Source organism: Chiloscyllium plagiosum, chromosome 1 (assembly GCF_004010195.1).
Source record: "Chiloscyllium plagiosum isolate BGI_BamShark_2017 chromosome 1, ASM401019v2, whole genome shotgun sequence".
NCBI classification, from domain to species: Eukaryota; Metazoa; Chordata; class Chondrichthyes; order Orectolobiformes; family Hemiscylliidae; genus Chiloscyllium; species Chiloscyllium plagiosum.
The window spans coordinates 107,361,977-107,380,984 of record NC_057710.1 but is presented as its reverse complement, the minus strand read 5'-3'; the positions used below and the strand labels follow the sequence as shown (position 1 = coordinate 107,380,984).

At 40.5% G+C, this 19,008-nt stretch overlaps 1 protein-coding gene across 1 annotated transcript in view; it reads right to left on the bottom strand.

Annotated features, from left to right (window-relative positions):
• Positions 1–19,008, bottom strand: part of anapc4 (anaphase promoting complex subunit 4) — a 97,890-nt gene that overhangs the window by 57,411 nt on the left and 21,471 nt on the right. The window contains exons 8-12 of the mRNA XM_043700575.1: positions 17,195–17,279; positions 10,737–10,847; positions 10,321–10,404; positions 8,357–8,443; positions 3,532–3,596 (exon numbers count right to left, since the gene is read on the bottom strand). Coding sequence (XP_043556510.1) covers positions 3,532–3,596; positions 8,357–8,443; positions 10,321–10,404; positions 10,737–10,847; positions 17,195–17,279 — 432 coding nt within the window. The remainder of the gene's footprint in view (positions 1–3,531; positions 3,597–8,356; positions 8,444–10,320; positions 10,405–10,736; positions 10,848–17,194; positions 17,280–19,008) is intronic.

Here is a 19,008-nt window from a genome sequence, read left to right as displayed (position 1 = left end):
ACCTGCCCTGCCTTACTTCCCAAGAGTAGGTCCAGTTTTGCACCTTCTCTAGTAGGTACATCCGCATACTCAATTAGAAAACTTTCTTGTACACACTAAACAAATTCCTCTCCAACTAAACCCTTAACACTATTGACAGTCCCAGTCTATACTGGGAAAGTTAAAATTCCCTACCATATTATTAGATTAGATTACTTACAGTGTGGAAACAAGCCCTTCGGCCCAACACGCCGACCCGTCAAAGCGCAACCCATCCAGACCCATTCCCCTACATTTACCCCTTTACCTAACACTACGGGCAATTTAGCGTGGCCAATTCACCTAACCTGCACATTTTTGGACTGTGGGAGGAAACCGGAGCACCCAGAGGAAACCCACGCAGACATGGGGAAAATGTGCAAACTCCACACAGTCAATCGCCTGAGGCGGGAATTGAACCCGGGTCTCTGGCGCTGTGAGGCAGCAATGCTAACCACTGTGCCACCATGCCGCCCACCTACTTACAGATAATTGAAATCTCTTTACAAATTTGTTTCTCCATTTCCCACTGACTATTACAGGGTCTATAATACAATCCCAATCAGGTGATCATCCCTTTCTTATTTCTCAGTTCCACCCAAATAACTTCCCTGGATGTATTCCCAGAAACACCCTCACTCAGTACAGCTATCCCTTATCAAAAATGTCACTCCCCCTGCTCTCTTGCCTCCCTTCCTGCCCTTCCTCTAGCATTTGTATCCTGGAACATTAAGCTGCTAGTCTTGTCCATCTCTGAGCCATGTTTCTGTAATTGCTATGATATCCCAGTACCCTGTTCCTAACCATGCCCTGATTTCATCTGCCTTCCCTGTTAGGCCTCTTGCATTGAAATAATTGCAGTTTAATTTATCAATCCTATGTTGTTCTCTGCTTTGTTTCTTCCTGCCCGGACCGTTTAACTCACTCCTTTTCCTAACTGTACCAGTCTCAGATTGTTCTCTTGCCTCACTACTTCTCCGGGTCCCACCCTCCCACCTTCCTCGTTTAAATCCTCCTGATCAGCTCTAGCAAATCTCCATGCCAGTATATTAATTCCCTTTGAATTCAGGTGCAATCGTCCTTCTTGTACAGGTCACTGCTACCTCAGAAGAGATTCCAATGATCCAGAAATGTGAATCCTTCTCCCCAGCACCAGCTCCTGAGCCATGCATTCATCTGCTCTATCCTCCTATTCCTACCCTCACTAGCTCGCAGCACCAGGAGTAATCCAGATATTACTACCCTGGAGGACCTCCTTTTTAAAACTCCTGCCTGACTTTCTATATTGTCCCTTCAGAATCTCATCCTTCTCCCTTCCTATATCGTTAGTTCCTGTGTGTACAATGACCTCCTGCTGGTCCATCTCCCCTTTGAGAACATTCTGCACTCTCTCTGAGACATCCTTGATCCTGGCAACAGGGAGGCAACACAACATTCTGATTTTTCGCTGCTGGCCACAGAAATGTCTGTCTGTACTTCTGACTAGCGAGTCCCCTATCACAATTGGTTGCTTGAAACCCAACGTACCCCTCATTACATTTGAGCCAGTCCCAATACCAGAAACTTGGCTGTGCGTGCTACATTCCCCTAAGAGTCCATCTCCCCCTACATTTTTCAAAACAGGATACTTGTTTGAGATGGGGATAGTCACAGTAGACTCCTGCACTACCCTTCCTACCTTTCCTGGAGTTAACCCATCTAACTGACAGTATCTGCAGCTTTTTTCCCTTTCTAAAACTGCCACCCAATACACCCTCAGCTCTTGTAAATTCCTCAATGCCTCCATCTGCCACTCCAACTGATCCATGCAGTCTGATAGGACACTTCCTCAGACATAATTATCAGTAAAATGGAAACTCTCCCTAAACTCCCACGTCTGACAGGAAAAGCACATCACTCTACTAAAGGCCATCTTTGCCCCTTCACAATCTACAGACCCAGAAAATAGCATTGTCTTATTGCTCTAAAAACAAAGTCCTCCAGACTAACTTAGTACTTATGGCTTATATTTTTAAAATTTAATCAAAAGACAGATCTCAATAAAACATATAATCAAGAAAGAACCTACTCTACTCACTACTCTAGATTCACAGCAAGTTTACATGCAAAAACTAAGCACTTATTGTCCCTGTGCTGTGAGCTTTGTCATGCAGGTTCCTCCAAGGTCAGCTGTGAATTTCGCTGTCTGTCAATTTTCCTCAATGCACTCTGATGTCCAAAGATACATGAACTCAAACAGCAAAGGCAGTAACTGTGCAGATTCACTGCTGTGTCAGTGAGCAGTGTAGGTTTCTTTGTCTCTGTCTCTCTCCCTCACTGACCACGTGGTCGCAGCCTTTTGTCTGTCTTCCTCCTTTTGCCTGTCTTCCTCCTTTTAAAAGTGTCACTGTTTTGATCTTTTTTCCTCAAATTTCCAAAACAATGCAACAGCTTATAAAACAGTAATTGCTGCTCCTGGGATTCAAGGAAATCACCTCCGACACCTAAAATACTTCAAAAAGGAGCAGCTCTTACAGCCACAAGATGCGCCCACATAAAGCGCCAATAGGCCAGACACTCTACTTTTACCTATGGCGATGCGAGAGGAGCTCTTGGACATCTTTATCACTGAGGTCAAGATCATACAATCATTAGGTCATGCCATTCTCTCCCCTCCACTGGCCTATCTAGCTGTCCTTGTTGAAGGCATGCCCAATCATGGCCCTGAAATTGCACTGTTCTCTGTTTTTTTCTTCTCTGATCTCCACTCCTGTCCTGAGAGATCATTTGTCCATGAATCCTCTGCACCAATTTCCACAAACTATTGATCACCAGATTCGTTCCCATCTTAGCTGGCATTGGTACAAATTCTTCTTCTGCAATTGCTGCTGTTTTCTCCTTTCTGCTTTGAATTTATCATTATCCCTTTCCTCAAAAAAACACTTTGAACTCATCATCCTTAAAAACCATAGCATCCATCTTCACCCTCCCTTTTCTTACCCAAGTACTTGAACATATTGTTGTTTTCAAAACTCATTTCCAAAGTTTCCTGGAAGACCATGCATAAATGGGTTTCTGCACCTGCCACAATACCAAAATAACTCTCCAAGTTAGAAATAACATCCAACATAACTGTGACAAAAGGGAATTATCCCTTCTCATACTTTTTAATATACGCAGCCTCTGAAAAGGCTGACCATGTCATTGTCCTCGAACATCACTCCACTGTCACTGGTGGTTTTTGACTCAGCTGATTCCAGTTTTACATATCTGATCATCACTAAGGATTCACTTGCGATGGCTTCACTGATCATTCAATCACTTCTGGTGTCATCCAAATTTCTAACTTTGGACCCCTCCTATTGCCCCATGGCAACATATCCACAAGCACAGGCTTTGATATCACATGCAAGTCTGACAACACGCAGTCCTCCACTTTTATAAACTTATCCAATTTCTCGAGAAATTTCTCGAGAACAAAACATAAGGAACACTTACATATGATTATACAAGATTTTATTAACATATTCTTACCTCGCCTTACCCCACATCAGTAGTTCCATGAACTCTTCTTGCACTGAAGTCTTTGTGCTCTTTTCCTAAAACCAAAAGAAGTAACATTTAGGATTCTGTGATATATATTCAACCATCAAAGATTCGGTCAGCAGCCCAGGTTATTACATATCAATTGAAATGACTTAGCAAAACTAAACTATCTCCAAATTCCAGTCAAAAATCACTAACAATGAAAAGAGAAAACAGTGGACTGTGGAAATTTTAGCCAGCATAAACTAATAGAAGCCCATATCCCTCTAAACCCTTGGAACATAGAACATTACAGTGCAGTGCTGGCCCTTGGCCCTTGATATTGCGCCACCCTGTGAAAACAATCTGAAGCCCATCTAACCTACACTCGCCCATATGCTTACCCAATGACCATTTAAATGCCCATAAAGTTGACACGGCTACAATTGTTGCAAGCAAGAAAAGAAGTTACCTCTGACATCTCTCCTATATCTATCACCCATCAATTTGAAGCTATGCCCCATTGTGCTAGCTATCACCATGCTTGGAAAAAGGCTCTCACTGTCCACCCAATCTAACCCTCTGATTATCTTATATGTCTCAATTAAGTCACCTCTCAGCCTGCTTCTCTCTAACGAAAACAGCCTCAAGTCCCTCAGCCTTTCTTCATAAGACCTTCCCTCTATACCAGGCAACATCCTAGTAAATCCCCCCCCCAAACTCTTTCCAAAGCTTTCACACCCTTCCTATAATGCAATAATCAGAACTGCACGCAATACTCCAAGTGTGGCCACACCAGAGTTTTGTACAGCAGCAGCATGAACTTATGGTTCTGAAATTCGATCCCTCTACTAATAAAAACTAACACATTGTATGCCTTAACAGCCCTATCAACCTGGGTGGCAACTTTGAGGGATCTATGTACATGGACACCGAAAGCTCTCTGCTCATCTATACTACCAAGAATCTTGCCATTCATCTAGTATTCTGCACCCTGTTGCTCCTTCCAAAGTAAATCACCTCACACTTTTCTACATTAAACGCCATTTGCCACCTCTCAGCGCAACTCTACAGCTTATCTATGTCCCCCTGTAGCCTACAACATCCTTCAGCACTATCCACAACTCTACCGACCTTAACGTCATCTACAAATTTACTAGTCCATCCTTCTACACCCTCATCCAGGTCATTCATAAAAATGACAAATAACAGCGGACCCAAAACAGATCCTTGCGGTACATCGCTAATAAGTGAATTCCAGGATGAACATTCTCCATCAACCACCACCCTCTGTCTTCTTTCAGCTAGTTAAAATCTTATCCAACCGCTAAATCGCCCTCAATCCTATGCCCCCATATTTTGTGCAGTAGCGTACCATGGGGAACTTTATCAAACGCCTTACTGAAATCCATATACACCACATCAACAGCTTCATCCTCATCCACCTGTTTTGTCACCTTCTCAAAGAACTCAATAAGGTTTGTGAGTTATGACCTACCCTTCACAAAGCCAAGTTGACTATCCCTAATCAAATTATTCCTTTTGGCATGATTATAAATCCTATCTCTTATAACCATTTCCAACACTTTACCCACAACCAAAGTAAGGCTCACTGGTCTATAATTACCAGGGTTGTCTCTACTCCCCTTCTTGTACAAGGGAACAACATTTGTTATCCTCCAGTCTTCCGGTACTATTCCTGTAGATAATGATGACATAAACAAGTCAAAGGCTTGGCAATCTCCTCCCTGGCTTCCCAGAGAATCCTAGGATAAAGGGCGGCACGGTGGTTAGCACTGCTGCCTCACAGCGTCAGAGACCCGGGTTCAATTCCCACCTCAGGCGACTGACTGTGTGGAGTTTGCACATTCTCCCCGTGTCTGCATGCGTTTCCTCCGTGCTCCAGTTTCCTCCCACAGTCCAAAAATGTGCAGGTTAGGTGAATTGGCCATGCTAAATTGCCCATAGTGTTAGGTGCAGGGGTAAATGTAGGGGAATGGGTCTGGGTGGGTGCGCTTCAGCGGGTCGATGTGGACTTATTGGACCAAAGGGCCTGTTTCCACACTGTTAGTAATCTAGTAAATCACATCCAGCCCAGGGGACTTAACTATTTTCACACTTTCTAGAATTTCTAATACCACCTTCTTGCGAATCTCAATCCCATCTGGTCTAGTAGCCTGTTTCTCAGTATTCTCCTCGACAACATTGTCTTTTTCCAGTGTGAATACTGACAAAAAATATTCATTCAGCGTTTCATCTATCTCCTCTGACTCCTGCACAACTTCCCACTAGTGTCTGTGATTGGCCGTAATCTTACTCTAGTCATTTGTTTATCCCTTATATACCTACAGAAAGCTTTAGGGTTTTTCCTGATCCTATCCGCCAACAACTTCTCATGCCCCCTCCTTGCTCGTCTTAGCTCTCTCTTTAGGTCTTTCCTAGCTACCCTGCAACTCTCAATTGCCCTAACTGAGCCTTCACATCTCATCCTAACATAAGTCTTCTTCTTCCTCTTGACAAGAGATTCAACTTCCTTGATAAACCACAGCTCCTGCTCTCAACAACTTCCTGCTGTCTGACTGGTACATACTTATCAAGGACACACAGTAGCTATTCCTTGAATAAACTCCACATATCTATTGTGCATCTCCCCTGCAGTTTCCTTCCCCATCCTATGCATCCTAAATTTTGTCTCGTCGCATTGTAATCGCCTTTCCCCCAGCTATAGCTCTTGCCATCCAGTGTATGCCTATCCCTTTCCAACATTAAAGTAAACATAATTGAATTGTGGTCACTATCACCAAAGTGCTCATCTACCTGCAAATCTAACACCTGTCTGGGTTCATTATCCAGTACCAAATCCAATATACCCTCGCCCCTTGTTGGCCTGTCTACATACTGTGTCAGAAAACCCTCCTGCACGCAAGGGACAAAAACAGACCCATCTCAAGTACTTGAACTACAGTATTCCCAGTCAATATTTAGAAAGTTGAAGGCTCCCCTTAACAACTACCCTTTCACTCTTGCTCTTATTGAGAATCATCTTTGCTATCTTTTCCACTACATCTCTGGAAATTTTCAGAGGAACTATAGAAAACTCTCAACAGAGTAACCTCTCCTAGTTATAATCTCAGCCCATACTACCTCAGTTGACGAGTCCTTAAATGTCCTTTCTGCAGCCATAATACTGTCCTTGATGAAAATGTCACACCCCCACCTCTTTTACCATCTTCTCGGTTCTTACTGAAACATCTAAATCCCGGAATCTGCAACAACCATTCCTGTCCCTGCTCTACCCATGTCTCTGAAACGGCCACAACATCAAAATTCCAGGTACTGACCCATGCTGCAAGTTCACCCATCTTATTCTGGATGCTCCTGGCATTGAAATAGATACACTTCAAACCAACTTCTTGTTTGTCGATGCCCTCTTGTGACCTTGAAACCTTATTTCGGACCTCCTTACTCTCAATTTTCGTTATACGCGAACTACGATATAGGTTCCTATCCCCCTGTTGAATTAGTTTAAACCCACCAGAAGAGCATTAGCAATTTTCCCCCCAGGATATTGGTATCCCTCTGATTCAGGTGAAGACCATCCTCCTGTTTATAGAGGACCCACCCAGCCCAGAAAGAGCCCCAATTATCCGGGAATCCAAATCCCTCCCCTCCTGCACCATCCCTGTAGCCACGTATTCAACTCATCTCTCTCCCTATTTCTTGCCTCGCTATCATGTGGCACAGGCAACAAACCAGAGATGATAACTCTGTTTGTCCTATATCTAAGCTTCCATCCTAGCTCCCTGAATTTTTGCCTTAAATCCCCATCTCTCTTCCTACCTATGTCATTGGTGCCTATGTGCACCGTGAATTGGGGCTCCACCCCTCCCCTGCAAGGGTCCCGAAAACCCGATCAGAGACATCACAAACCCTGGCACCTGGGAGGAAACACACCAACCCGAGTCTCTCTCGTTACCACAGAACATCCTGTCTGTCTCCCTAACTATGCAGTCCCCAATGACTAATGCTCTGCTCCTCTTCCCTCCCCTTTTCTGAGCAACTGAGACAGACACTGTGTCAGAGATCTGTGCCCGACCCCTGGCAAGTCCCCCACCCCTCCAACAGTATCCTTCCTAATCACATACCCATCGAGATGCCTTTTAAATGTTGCAATTGTACCAGCCTCCACCACTTCCTCTGGCAGCTCATTCCATACACACACCACCTTCTGTATGAAAAAGTTGCCCCTTAGGTCCCTTTTATATCTTTCCCCTCTCACCCTAAACTTGTGCCTTCTAGTTCTGGACTCGCCTATCCCAGGGAAAAGACTTTGTCTATTTACCCTATCCTTGCCCCTCATGATTTTATAAGCCTCTATAAGGTCACCCCTCAGCATCTGACACTCCAGGGAAAACAGCCCCAGCCTATTCAGTTCCTCCCTGTAGCTCAAATCCTCCACCCGTGGCAACACCCTTGTAAATCAGTTCAAATTCAAAGGGATGCATCCTCAGAACATTATCTCTGGATTAATAGTGTAGCGATAATACCACTAGGCCATTGGTTTCCCCTATGAAAAATTATTGTCTCAACTTATGCCTATACAACAGAAATGTAAAGTGTTATCAACAAATAGAAGTCACCTCATCACAGAAGTTATTCTGCATACTTGGAAAAGCTGGTCATGACAGAAAAATGCAACTCTAGTCACTGAGTTACTTTATGCCTTTTAAACCTGAAAGCTCTTAAAAAACACTGTAAGAACTATAGAACATGTAAGAAACAAAAATATAATACATTGTACGACTAAAATAGAGTTATCTATATCACAGCTGACCTGGACAAACTTTGTCAGTCTTAAGTCCATTTGCATCAAAATATCCTCCCATGCTTCACACATGCAGGCCAAAGATAGCTTTTGGTACTATCAATTTAAAAAAAACACAAGTAAGTTTAAAAAAAATGAAGACAACCAAGGTTAATGGTTTTTTATTAACAATTCATTAATTATTAAACTATCCAACCTAGTAATTTATAAATTCCCTAGTATTATATAGTAGTCCAGGGGTCAATGCAAGTAATCCATTTATTAATTAATATGGCTTTGACTATCAAATCAGAAACTCCCACATGCATATGATAAAGATGAAACTGGCAAACTTTTAGCAAAGGAAAACTGAGACTTCCATTCTTAACAACACTGCCTTATTACTAATTCAGTGTTGTATTCATAATTATATTGCCTTATTACTAAATCATTGTTGAAATTACAGATTATCCTGTGGCATTTCACCAGGGTAAAGACTTGGATCTAGTTTCAACTCTCAACCTCCAATAAAAAGCCTATTAAGATCAATTATTCCTTCAACAATAAATAAAAATCAGTTGTCCTAAACATAATTACATGAATGAAAGTCTTGAAAGCACTGAAAACGAACAATGTTGTTTTCTTCTTAAGGTTTAGCTTATGTTACATAAATATGAAAATGTTCTTGCATTTCAGCAATACCACTACTCAAGATGAGCAGTTTCTTGAATGCGCTAAAGTGCCCCTTTGTGCATGAAGTTTGGCATAGGCAATTATATGTATGGCAGCAGATTGGGAAATGGGGATTGCAATAATACCTGGGTGTCATTGTACACCATTTATGGAAAATAACTGCACAGGTGCAGTGGATGATGACAAAAACAAGTTATACCTTAGTCTTCATAGCAAGAGAATTTGAGTACAGGAGCAGTGATGACTTGCTGCAATTGTACAGGGCCTTGGTGAGACCACACCTGGAGTACTGTGTGCAGTTTTGGTCTCCTTATCTGAGGAAGGATGTTCTGGCCATGGAGTGAAAGCATCAATGGTTTACCAGCCTGATTTCTGGAATGGTAAGGCCAATGTATGAAGAGAGAGAGAGACTGGGTTAGGACTATATTTGTTGAAGTTTAGAAGAATGAGGGAGAATCCCATGGAAACCTATAAAATTCCAACAGGATCAGACAAGATAAATGCAAGAAGGATGTTCGCCATGATTTTGTAGTCCAGAACCATGAGTCACAGTTTAAGACTATGGCTTAGGCCATTTAGGATTGAGACAAGGTGATATTCCTTCAACCAGAATGTGGTGGAATTCTCTGCTACAGAAAATAGTTGATGCCACAATATTGAATGTAGTTAAGAAGAAGTTATATATAGTTCTTAGGGTTAAAGGGATTAAAGGACATTGGGAGAATGTGGTAACAGCATGCTGAGTTGGACGACCACGTTGAATAGCGGAACCGACTTGAAGGCTGAACAGTCTACTCCTACTTTTTATGTTTTCTAAACAGGTTAAAGAAGGGGAAACTATCATTGCAGAAGCCAAACATTTTACAATAAGCCAAACATACACTCAGCTTTTTGGAAAGACCAGAGGAGCAGTAACTCTGAATTATTTGTTTTCCCTCTATCTCTTCTTCAGGCCAGAAGCATCAAGGACAATTGCAGTGAATTTTCAGCACATACTCAAGAACTGAATTGGGAACTTCTGGGTCTGTAAGGTGATTGTGCTCAAATAAGTCACAAGATGAGATGGTTGTTGAAAACAAGCAAAACATTATTTTTAACTCCCAATTTTTCTGTTTGAGCTCTGATTGGTTCAAAGTAAAATCCTTTCTGCCTGTGACAATGTGTTGCGATTAGTAAATTCTCCAGTGCAAGGCAATGGACAAAAAGAAAATCATATGGACAGTCAGACAAATTCAATGTTCTCAATAATTAATCTCCAAGGTGATGATTCCCAACCAGTGCACATTTACAACTGTGTGTACCTGGAGCAGTGTTGAGATATGGGTGAATTTCCGGGCCATGCGAGTTACCTCAGGCAAACAATCCGATAGCAAAGTGGTATCCAACTATGTAAACAAATTATAAGATCACAGGTTAGAAAGTCAACATCCCCTCTCAAAATTAAAACTTTGGTGAATTAATTCCTTCAATGTACATAATGCTATAATTAATGTTCAATCAAATAATTATAGATTAATAAAAATTCCAGTAGCACAATGAATGTGATATCCTAATAAACTTTAATGGCTTCCTATTGCAAGTTCAGAGGAATTTTAGATATTATTTACATAAATAAAGTACATAATTATAAAGCAATCTTTCATGATGAATCATTCAGGTTTAAATCTATTAGCTTAGACATTACACATACTTCTGACCAAAGGTTAGAAAATCGTACTTGAAAATAGCTGATAATTGGTTCTGGTTCCTTGGACAATTGAACTTCTGTGAGAATGGACAAAGCTTTCAGGTCACTGGACAAACAAAGATCCAGACAGCGGCCTGCAACCTTCAAAAGGAAGTTAATATTCATCCAACATTGATATGTTTCACAATTTATATTTGACTAAATACACAAAGTATTCTCTACAAAATACATGGGAAAAACAAAATATTTTATAACAAAGAAACTAGCCATTTTTGCCTAATCAGAATACCTCACAAATTATTTTATTGTTCACAAAACATGCTTATGTTATTTGCTCTAATGTCCTCCTTTGATTGCCAAGTTTTGATATATTGCTGCGCTATCAGATAATGTTTCAACATTCAGAAGGAACAAGGTCCAGCAGTTGAAATATTGGAATTGGTAATGTAGATAAGGTTGAGTTAGGCCAAAAGGTAGTACTCATAATTTGGACAGACTGAATACGTAGAAGGTAGCATCAAAGAGTCTAGTAGCCCATAGACAACTTCATGATGTTACTTTCTAATTGCCATTGGGTGCCCTTGCCTTTTCATTGCTCCACGTCACTTCTATATCATTAAATATAGTTGATGCTAGATACTACAGGCAAGACAGCTTAACAGCTGCTCTTAGGGAAATTGCTAGAATCCATTACTAATGTTATAGCAGGATACTAAGAAAATCATAATGCAATCAAGTAGAGTCAACTTGGCTTTGTGATAGGGAAATTGTGTTTAACACTTTCATTAAGGTTTTTCTGAAGAGGTAATGGCTAAAGGGAGCTATTACACTACTAAAGCGAGCTAAATATTACAAAATAACTTATCCTTGGGACAAGGGACTTATCTTATGTTGAAAGGTTGACCAGATTTGGTCTTTATCCAATGAAACATAGAAGAATGAGAGGTAATCTTATTGAAAGATGTAAGAGCCTAAGTGAACTTGACAGGATGGATTCCAAGAGGATAATTTCTCTTGTAGGAGAGAGTAGAATGAGGGAACACTAAGAATAGAAGGTACTCTCTTTTAGATAATGAAGATATGAAATATACCTGAATAAGAAAGAGCAGACCATTCAAACCCTTAAGCCTACTCTGCTCTTCAATGAGGTCATTAGTGATCTGATTGTAATCTCAAATCTGCATTCCTGCTTACGCCAATAACCTTTAACTTCCTTGCTGAACAATAATCTATCTTTGCCTTAAAATATTCAAGAATCTAATTCTAAAGACTAATTAGGTTCAAGAGACCTTTCTTTTGCTGAATTGCTGTTTTAAATGGGTAATATCTAATTTTTAAACTGTACCCCTAGTTCCAGATTCCACAACCTGTCTACATCAGCCCTGTTAAGGCACCTCAGGATCTTGTGTGTTTCCATCAATTAGCCTCATATTCTTCTAAATAAACGCAAACCTGACCTGAACCAGCCTTTCTTCATAGGACAAGCCACTCAGACTAAGTGTTAGTCGGTAAACCTTCCCTGAACTGCCTCAAACTCATGATGTCCTTTCATAGATAAGATGACAAATGTTGTGCACAACATTTCAAACCTCTCCATTTTATTCTCATCGTGATAAACGATCACATTTAATTAGTTTTCCTAAACGTTTGCAAATCTGCATTCTAACCTTTTGTCATTTGTGCACTAGGACACAGATCTCCTTTTGTCTCAGAGCTCTATAATGCCTTACTGATAAGCTCTCATTATTTTTTATGTTCCCATCCTTTGTGTGTTATTTTTGGTGGTCTCTCCCAATCCCACAATTTATTTCATACCTTTGTCATTTCTTATCTCTGTTCAAACCCGAATTTGAATCAAAATCTGAAAAACTCCGAAATCCGAAGTTTTTGTCTCATTAACAAAGTTGTTTGATATGCAAACAGTTAAGCAACTCCACACCCATTCAACTCACGTCACTCAGAAGTTACGTAGCGGCGTTGCCGAGCACTGGCAGGTATCAATTCTGTCTCAGTGCTTGTAGTAATTACAGGTGGGTCTGCTCTTTATTTTACTATGAAAATGGCAATTAATCCTTTATCCGAAAAATTTCAAAATCCAAACGACAGCTGGTCCTAAGGGTTTTGGTTAAAGGATTGTCGACCTTTACTAATTCCTGAAGAAGGGCTTATGCCCGAAACGTCGATTCTCCTGCTCCTCGGATGCTGCCTGGCCTGCTGTGTTTTTCCAGCACCACACTTTTCAACTACCTGTACTAATAACAACATCAACTAACAAAGCCATCCCTCCACCTTTTCCTAACTTTTTATCATTCCTAAATGTCCTGTACCTTCAATTTTAGGTCATAACCCAAGCCATTTTGCAGCTATATCTCCGTAATGGCTTTGGCTCTATTTACTGATTTACTACGTCTTCCCAAGTTTGATCCCTTGCTCCTACTATTAGTTCAAACCACTATTTCCTTAGTTATGCAGTTGGCAAGAACACTGGCCTCTGCATAGATCAGATGGAGACAATCCCATTGGTACAGATTTTTGTTTAATTCATTTGGGACATGGGCGTTTCTGACTAGCCTTTATTTATTGCCCATGCATTGCAGACTTTGAAAAGCTGCCTTCTTGAACCGCTGCTGTTCAAGTGCTGTAGCTTGACCCGCAATGCCCTTAGGGAGAGAATTTCAGAATTTTGACCCAGCAACAGTAAAGGAACAGCAATATATTTCCATATCACGCAAGTAGCTTGGAGAGAAACTTGCATTTATTACTGCTCTTCCCCTTCCAGACAGAAGTGGTTGTGGGTTTGGAGGGTGCTAAGGATCTTTGGTGAAATTCTGCACTGCATCCTATAAATAGTACGCATCGTTGTTACTGAATGTTTAATGGTTGAGGGTGGATGCTTGTGAGTGTGATGCCAATCAAGCAACCTACTTTGTCTTGGATGGCGTCAAGCTTTTTGAATGCTGTTGGAGCTGCACCCATCCAGGCAAATGAAGAGTATTCCATTACACTTCTGACTTGTGCCTTGTAGATAGTGGACAGGTTGGGTAGTCAGCTTTCTTAGCCTCTGACCTTCTCTTGTAGTCACTGTACTTAGACGACACATCCAATTGAGCTTCTGGTCAATGGTAATTCCCAAAGATATGGACAGTGGGGAATTCTCCAGTCGTGATGTCAGTGTTTCACAAATAAGAACAAATTTCTCCCACAACATGGAAGCACCGGAGCCATGCATTCATTTGTCTCTCTCTCTCTCTCTCTCATTTCATGTTATGAGGCGGGGGTTCAGGAAGGTACAGATCATAATCCAATAAGCCTTAATTTTATTGAATGATAGAGCAGGTCTGAAGGGCTAAATGGTCTTCTACTGTTCTGAATTCTGTTCCTATGTTTTGCCAAACAATGTTGGAATTCAAACCGGAGGCAACTGTCGATTTGCATGCTTATAAGCATTAATTCTGATTGCCGCATATACTTCTTTGCACTGGCTATCTGCCAACGCTTGTAACTATTTAAAAATGTTATTAGTCAAGATTTCAGTGAGAACTTTTACCTGCCTAGAAGCTGATCCTTTTATTCCATCCTTTTATTCTGGAGGTACAGTGAATTGCCTTCAGAAAATGCATCATTTATGCAGGCTGGAGTATCTACCTAAACTGAATTCTATTGCAAGAACCACAGATAAGCTGCATACTGAACATGCAGCACTCCTAACAATTTATCAATATATCCAGAACTGCACTGGTAGTTCAACAACCTACATCGGTGGCATCAAATATGTTGAGAGGTCAGGAGAAAAGCACTTTAATGCAGTTTCTGGCTAGTCATAAATTGAAGAATGACGTGTTTGAAATCAATGTGTCAACCACCTGCTTTGCATATCTGCAATAGTCCTTCTGGCTTTCTGTTGAATGTCCCTTGTGACTTCCTAGAAAATGCCCAAGACTGGAAAATTGAGGAATACTGCTGGAGCTCATCTATATGTAGGCCAGATTGGAATATTCAGCATATTCAGTTGACAGCCTCACCAGGAAATGCAGCCTCTGGATAGTTGTAATCAATCTGTTCAGACATGTTATGAAACTCTCTGGAACTGTAGGACTTGAATCTTGGCCTCCTAGTTCAGACTTGGAGACATTATCACTGTTCCACAAGAGCCTCAAGTGCAGTCGCTGGAAGCACAGTTTCTCAAACAAATCCATTAAGTCAATTTCTGTTGATGTGGGTTGGTGGATCAATGGTTGGTTTGGAAAATATATCACAAGTGTAACCTCATCTGCTGGCAACCACCTCCCTTACAGGTATTTGAAAGAACAAGAGGTTTTCCCACTGGAAATCCCACATAAGTATAACTTAAATGGAAGTAAAAGTAAATGAAAATGTCAAAATTCTCAGCAGAAGTATTTAGAAACTGAAAAGGTATGCAAAATGAAGCACATCAACTACTGCAAGAATTGGAGATTAACTATTATTGGTGTGAGTTCAATTATATAGATTCAGAAAGTATTGTATTATGGGCAGAGAGAGGTAGGAATTATTAGTGTGTGTTCAGGAGACGTGTCTACAGCAGTATGCTTCCAGTCCATCAATACAGGGGACTCACTGAACCTGGCTATTGGTCATGAGATGGGTTAAATAGATCAAAAGTTAACAGGAAAAAAATTTAAGGGACAGTGATTAGCGTACCACAAGATGTAGGTTGGCTATGGAGAAGAATAAGCAGAAGTCTAAAATAAAAATAATTAACAGAGGAAATCAACTTCAATAATACAAATATGAATTTAACCCAGATAAACTGTAATGGAACAATGAGCTGCATTCAAAGAAAAGATAGTTCAAGTCTAGCTAATGCGCCCACAAAGGAAAGGTACAACAAATAAACCCAGAGCTTCCTGGATGATGAAAGAAATAGAGATTAAGATGAAGCAGAAACAATTACAATATAATTGGACAAAAAACGGAGAACCTGCTACAGTAAGGTACAGAAGAGAATTGAAAGAATCAATCAGAAATGCATAGACAAAGCGCGAAAAGAAACTGGCGGCTAATATAAAACGGAACCCAAAAGTTTTCTAAAAACATACAAATAATAAAAGGATAGTAAAACATTGTTTTAACAGGTCAGTCCAAACCTGCAATCTCTATTTCGAAGGACACATGGAGCAGATACATAGAAATACAAACTCCTGCAAGTCTCCTTCCAAGTCACGCATCATCATGACTTATTACATGAGTTGTTTTGCCATTTCTTCACTGCTGCTTTTCAAAATCCTGGAACTCACTTCCTAATAGCATTATTGTTGTCCAGACACTACATACGCTGCAGTGGATCCAGAGATGGATCATCAATATCGTTTCAAATAATTTGGGACAACAGATACTGCCTTAGCCAGTGACAGTCACAATCTCTGAAAGAATATTTAATGGAACTGAGTTATATGTGATTTGATTTGTATACATGAATAGCTGGATAAGGATAGTGCAGTCAGATCACCTTACATGATGAACCATCTCTCTTCTGCCTCCTTAAATCTTTCCCTTAAACCAGTAAGTAGGGAGCTATGTCCAGGAAGCTGCTCACGTCCAGAACTGGACTGTGGCAACTTGAAATTATGCTTGTAACAAGTCAAGTGCTTTCAAAACATCACAAATGAGAAGAAAAAGCAACAAAGATAAGACCGTAAGACATAGGAACAGAAATTAGGCCATTCAGCCCATCAAGTTTGCTCCGCCATTCAATCACAGCGGATAAGTTTCTCAATCCCATTCTCTCACTTTCTCCCCGTAACCCTTGATCCCCTTGACAATCAAGAACCTATATATCTCCGTCTTAAATATACTCAATGATCTGACCTCCACAGCCTTCTGTAGCAGTGAATTCTATACATCCACCACTCTCTGGCTGAAGAAGTTTCTCCTTATAGAAAGCCAATTCAGTGTTATATGAAAGGTTTGTAAAAATAACAATAACCTTCCCTTTAAGTAACGCAAGTATCATTGTTTTGTAGAAGTAATGTGGTTGTACATAGCTGTTGCCTGTCATCTGTGCTTAGGGAATGATTAATCCCGAGTTAAAAATTCAGGGAAAGCAGTGATTCAATAAGAGACAAAGGCACACCAACATGGCATAACAATCTCCCCTAGTATTGCAGTGGAAGAATATATGTTTAGGATTACCGAGAAGAAACAAAACTTGAATATCACAAAAGATATGGATTGGCAGGTAGCCAACAGATATGACTAAAATGAGGCATCTTTTCTCCCCATTTCGAGAAATCAGTGTAAGAATCAACACTAGAGCAATTCTGGCTCTGAAAAGACCTGAGCAAAAAACTCCAGTAATTATGCCCATGGAGCAGAAGATTTTTCTCCTAAGATTCCAAGTGCTAATTTCTGTAAAGGTAATCTCAGCATAATGGGAAAAAAAAACATACAAATTCTGTTTAAAGACATGTAACTCTAAAATTTTCACACAAAACTTTAAGCCAATATACCTGTGTTACTGTTGCAATTTTGTACATTCCGTATGCATATAATTCGATGAATCCAGAATCTCCACCAAGAACAAGGGTATTTAGCCTGGTAGGTTAAGAACAGAAAATTTAAATTTGAAAGAAACTATTCGTGATCTTCAACAATCAATTTAAATTTTGCGAACAATCTGTAGAAGGAACAAACATTTTTAATAATATAGAAAGCCTCCAAAGATAAACTTTGTAGCATTAAAACACTAGGTTGCTCAATTTAAAATTCTGCATTTTCAACAGTATTACTGTGAAAAACATTGCTCCAGTTTAATAATAATAAAACCTGAAAACTGCTGGCAAATCAGGCAACATCCATGTGTTAATGTCACTTAATGACACTGTTAAACTTGTTAATGTTTATAAAGTTAAGAAGAAACAGGCAGTGGTTATTAATTGGCTGAGCACATACCGAGGAAGCACCTGCAGCACTTGGAAGTGGAAAGAGCTGTAAGACTGAGTAGTTAATAAACTGGTTTTCTGTCTGGTAGACTGGCTCTGATCCAGACAGACTCATTGGAGAGAGATACAGTGTTTCAGGTGGATGTTTTCAGCTGACAAAATTAGAGGGATGCTGCTTAACATGCTAAGTATTACAGGCTCTGTTTTTATTTCCAATCTCCAGCACATTTGTAGTATTGACCCACTTTAGCTGATTAAAAGCAGACAAGAATACATTGAGACAAACTGTAGACTGCTGAGTCCCCAGCACAGATCACTGCGGGACTCTAATTTGTCACATCTTACCAAGCAGAAAAAGACTAATTTATGCTCACACTGTTTCCTGACAACAAGGTGTGGGAGCAGAAGTAGGTTTTTTAGTCCATTGAGTCTGCTCTGTCATTCAATGTGACCATAGACAAAAAAACTGCAAATGCTCGAATGCAAAGTATACAAGCCGGAGGCACGAAGAACACAAGAAGCCAGGCAGCATCAGGAGGTGGAGAAGTCAACATTTTGGGTATAACCTTCTTCAGGAATGTGATCATGGCAATGTGATAAAACTCATCTTCAATTTTTTACCTTTTCCCCCATAACCCTCGATTTCCTTTCTCATTAAAAATACTTTTATCTCAACCTGGAATAGACTTAATGACCCAGCCTTGAAATCTTTGGGTGGTAAAGCCTTCCACAGATACACTATCCTCAGAATAAAACGCCCCTCAAATCTGTCTTAAATGGGTGACTACTTACTCTGAGATGATGCCATCTGGTCTAAATTTTTTTTGAAAAGGGAAACAGCCTCTTTTCATTCACTTGTCAAATCCCCTAATAATCTTCCATGTATTCTATCGTCAATAAGTCTCTTCTCCAACCTACTCAATCTCTCCTCATAAGGCTATCCCCCGAGATCTGGAATCAACCTGGTGGACTTTCTCTGGACTGCCTCCAATGACAATATATCTTTCCTTAAAGGAAATGAAAACTGTTCAAAAACCTATTTTTACTACACCATTCCCTTTATAATAAAGGATAACAATGCTGTGGTTCTGTTCGCCGAGCTGGAAGTTTTTGTTGCAAACGTTTCGTCCCCTGGCTAGGCGACATCAGCAGTGCTTGGGAGCCTCCTGCGAAGCGCTTCTTTGATGTTTCCTCCGGTGTTTATAGTGGTCTGTCCCTGTCGCTTCCGGTTGTCAGTTTCAGCTGTCCGCTGTAGTGGTTGGTATATTGGGTCCAGGTCGATGTGTTTGTTGATGGAGTTTGTGGATGAATGCCATGCCATGTGAATGGCATTCATCCACAAACTCCATCAACAAACACATCGACCTGGACCCAACATACCA